Raw genomic sequence first — 4,152 nt, forward strand, 5'->3', positions numbered from 1 at the left:
CCTTAGAAAGATAATCTTTGAAAATTGTCTTTTCCCAAAATAAGATTTGTTTAGAATGAAATTCCGATTTAGAAATCTTAAAAGATGCATAACCACAACCATCAATGAATTTTTACAGAATGCATAGGATTGATGAAAAAATGTATATATATTTTTGAGCATTCTAGCTGTATGATTAATTTCTTAAAATGTTACTTGACACATATATATAATTTACTAGCAAACGAACAATTTTGATCTTTCTTTTGAAAACCTTCTCCATTACTTCACACAACTTTTTATTTTACAAAAGATTTAATTAATTTTTTCATATTTTCTACCAGAATATGTATAAGCAGCACCAAGTTGGTGGTGATGAGGATGCAATATTAATTGAAGTTCCTATATCTTTTATCGCACTGGAAGAATCAAAGGATGATGTTTTAGTGGTACGCTATCGAAAAATTCCTACTTCTTTTCTTTTAAGACATGTACAAAAATCTTCTGACGAATTCTTAAATAACTTTTTAATGTTAATTGTGTTATGAAAAAAATGGATATGCTCTTCTCTAAGTCCAGAGTTTCATTCAAAATTAACCGTATAAATACACCAGGAACAATTATAGGCTTGACCTAGCCATCTTTGTTAAAGTATAATTTAGTCTCTTTTTTTTCATAAAATAAAAGAAGCTGAAATGGGGAAAACGAAAACAGAATGAACCACAAAAACATTTACTCATAGTTAGAAGGAATAGACTCCATCGTATTGTGCTGGCCATACCATGATCCTTTAGAATAGAAAATATTGATGCTCCAATATCTTGTGTACCACTTGATGTACAAAATGTTGATGCTCCATACTCCATCCAGATAATTACCTTTTGAGAATGAATTTGGTTAAATTTGAATTTCATAAATACAATTTGTTGTGGTTGTAGGATGAGATGGTACCAAAAAATATGCATTACCTGCATACTTATTCATTTGAACAAAGAAGGCAGAATTGGATCATCAAGCATTCTTCTCGTCGAGATGGTTCAACAATTGATTATGTAAGTTTCCTTTTTTGCCAACAAAATCAATTAAGTAAGTTTTGTTTGATGAGATTGTAAAAAATTAAATGTTTAATAATTGTTGGCAAATAGGTCTACCATCATTTGGAGACGAAGAAAAAGTTTCGGTCTTTGGTAGAGGTTTACCGATTTGTTGTATATGGTCAAGTTCATGAAATAAAGAAGAAACAAAACGGAAATGAAGAAATATTACAGGTTAGCTCAAGAAAATTATATTAGAATAAATAATGAGATTGACTCTATATAAAATATATTAGCAAATTAAAAGGGTTTGATTTGCAGGTGACACCAAGACATAAACCACATATACGTGGTAACAAATTGATCAAACATTATGTAGTTGGAACATGTACTGAACCTTGCAAAGGGGTTTACATAAAATATCGGGGAGAAGTTAACTACTTATCTAAACGTGACATCCCTTCCAATATTGGTAAGCAAAGTTAAGGAAGTTACAACAAAACATATAGTTCCTCTATATATTGGTATTATTGTCATTTTCACATTCATTGTCCTTTCCCTATTTGATTCTTATAATTTTGTTAAATTTTTATGGCCAGAGAAAAAAAGAAAAATAGAAAACGAAGATTTATATGGGTATCAACAGGTGACCTTGGGAGATGATGCAACACGTGTGAACTTTGGAGATGCTACATTAAGTACTCTATTACAATCCCTTTTCTACCTTTGGGATTTTGAGCTCATACATCATCAAGAGAGGACAGCAGAGGTGTTCCCGATTACAGATACTGAGGAATCGGTGGGGGAGGAGGAATTTATTGACTTATTGAGTTTGATCCATAAAGCCTCGGAAAAGCGCCCTCGTGAGGAAGACAAGAAGATGAAGAAATCAAAGAAGTCAAAGCACATGAAGAGAGACTAGGATCAAAAAGATATAGTGGAAGCTCAGAGAAGGTCCAAGTTTGATGAGGAGATGAGGTTAGATGAGCTAAGAGCTCGTGCAGGTGGAGCTTCTTCTAGCTCACTGCCAACAGAGGTAGGCCTGATTATTGGAGTTGGTGTTGTGATGGAGTCTCAGAGTCTTTCTACTAAACCACCAGGTGCTGAAGGGACTCATGAGGTCTCATTGAGTGTGTCAGCCACCATCGGGACCACTATTGATGTTTGTGGGGATACCGGAGCTTCTCCACCATTTCCATACTCACAATCTTAGGGCTTCACCGATATACCCTACTCCTATTACTATATGTATTTTAATGCATTAGGGACAATGTATGTTTTTCAGTAACAACAAATATTTGCAACATTTAAGAGTGACAATATACATTACATTTTGTATTGCATGAATGTATCTATGATTATATTGACTGTTGAGGATCTCTTTATGATATTGGATGCATATGAATGTGACAACTATGCTTAAGTTTTAGGCACAAAACTTGTTGTCAGGAATGATAGTGCAATTTTGTGTCATGAGGATGTGAGCATTTCATGTATCATTCATTCTATGTGTATGCATCTAAAATTTTCTTGGTTTATCCTCTGTTGGTTGTAAGACAGTGGATTAGGAAATGATCAAAATGATTAAATAATGCTTTGATCCTTGATTTTGAATCTAAATGAAAACTTTTTATTATTATCCTGTTCACATTTCCTATTTAACTTGGAACTATTGCTTTAGCCTTGGTCCCTCTTTGGACATCGTGTACCTCAACTTAGAAAAATGCCTAAGATGAGGGTGGCGATTATAGATATTAAAAATAGTAAGATCGAGTATGAAAAGAGAGGCCAAATATAGAAAGATAAAAGTGGGTGTGATATGATCCAAAAATATAAAGAAAAGTTAAAAAAGGTAAATAGTAGTTGAAAATAAAAAAATAAAAAAGAAAAAAAGAATGGAAAATAGAAAAAGAATGTAAGTAAGCCACACCTGAAGCACAAGGAAGAATGAATTCAAATAAAGGAAAAAGGATGGAAAAGAAAATGAAAGTGAGGTGAAGATCGTGTCAAGGAGAGCGTAATCACTATTTCCAAATACGTCAAGCTAAGAAAGTCCTATAGTGATCCTAGTCTAATTGTCTGAAAAGCCGAAGTAGTGATAAAAGGGAAAGCTTATGGGTTGCTTATACACGGTTTGAAGGAGTGCACTATTGATTTTTGATTGTTAAAATGGTCACTAATGGTTTATGCAAGTTGTTTATTGCAATCCTGATGTCCCCCTAGATCCTTTTGAGTCAATGTGTTAGCTGATAGACATGTGTATTTGATTTGATATTATTATAGCTAAATGACTGTAAGTATTATGAGTTATTGTGTCTGTAAATAAAATTTCTTATGTTGCTTGAGAATAAGTAATTATTCTAAGTTGAGGGTATTGATATGCCAGCATTACATGACATATTTATTGCTTTTAACTATAAATAAATGTGATTTCTGAAGCAATGATTGTATCGTTTAAAGGTTTTTCTGTGCTTGTACAAGAAATCACGCCAAAACGGATAAGGAGATAAGCTTGAGCTAAGTGTGTGCTGAGTTTAATACTTGATGGGATGCCTGATGGGCCGTCACACTTGTGACAGACCATTGTGTCATCAACCAAATGCATGTGTGATGACACTTGTCCTATCCCATCAGGACAAGTCCAACCCAAAACCCAACGAAAATAGAAATATTGAAATTAACCAGTTATAGAGCATACATAAATACGATAGACTTAATCAATCTCAATACACACCCAAAGATTAGTTGCCACATATATAAACCACTAATACAATGCAAATTTGAAAGATAAATACAACTCTCAATGTCTTTGTTTCTCAAATAGAACAAATCATAAATAAAGGAGTACGCGGGTCCGATGGAAGACAAACAACCACTTCTCTATATCTCCTAGGGAAGACTCAAATAATCACAAAAGGGAAAACTAGCTCATGGTCTGGGCTTGGAACCTACATAAGTGTAGAAACAAGGAGTGAGTACCAACCAGCATGGTGCTCAACAAGTAATCCAATAAGACAAGGTAAATCTAAATAGAATACGAATACTCTTATCATTCCAACTGAACCTCTATAATTACAACCTGCACAGAAGTCATCCCAACCCACAGTTCACAAGCTTTTCACAAATATAGTTAAACAAT

At 33.6% G+C, this 4,152-nt stretch overlaps 1 protein-coding gene across 1 annotated transcript; it reads left to right on the forward strand.

Annotated features, from left to right (window-relative positions):
- Positions 1-326: 326 nt before the first annotated feature.
- Positions 327-1,935, forward strand: LOC129899806 (uncharacterized). Its single transcript, XM_055974819.1, has 5 exons — positions 327-428; positions 918-1,031; positions 1,125-1,247; positions 1,335-1,485; positions 1,613-1,935. The coding sequence occupies exons 1-5, from the start codon at positions 327-329 to the stop codon at positions 1,933-1,935; spliced, it is 813 nt and encodes a 270-aa protein (XP_055830794.1).
- Positions 1,936-4,152: the final 2,217 nt, after the last annotated feature.

Source organism: Solanum dulcamara, chromosome 8 (genome assembly GCF_947179165.1).
Source record: "Solanum dulcamara chromosome 8, daSolDulc1.2, whole genome shotgun sequence".
NCBI classification, from domain to species: domain Eukaryota; kingdom Viridiplantae; phylum Streptophyta; class Magnoliopsida; order Solanales; family Solanaceae; genus Solanum; species Solanum dulcamara.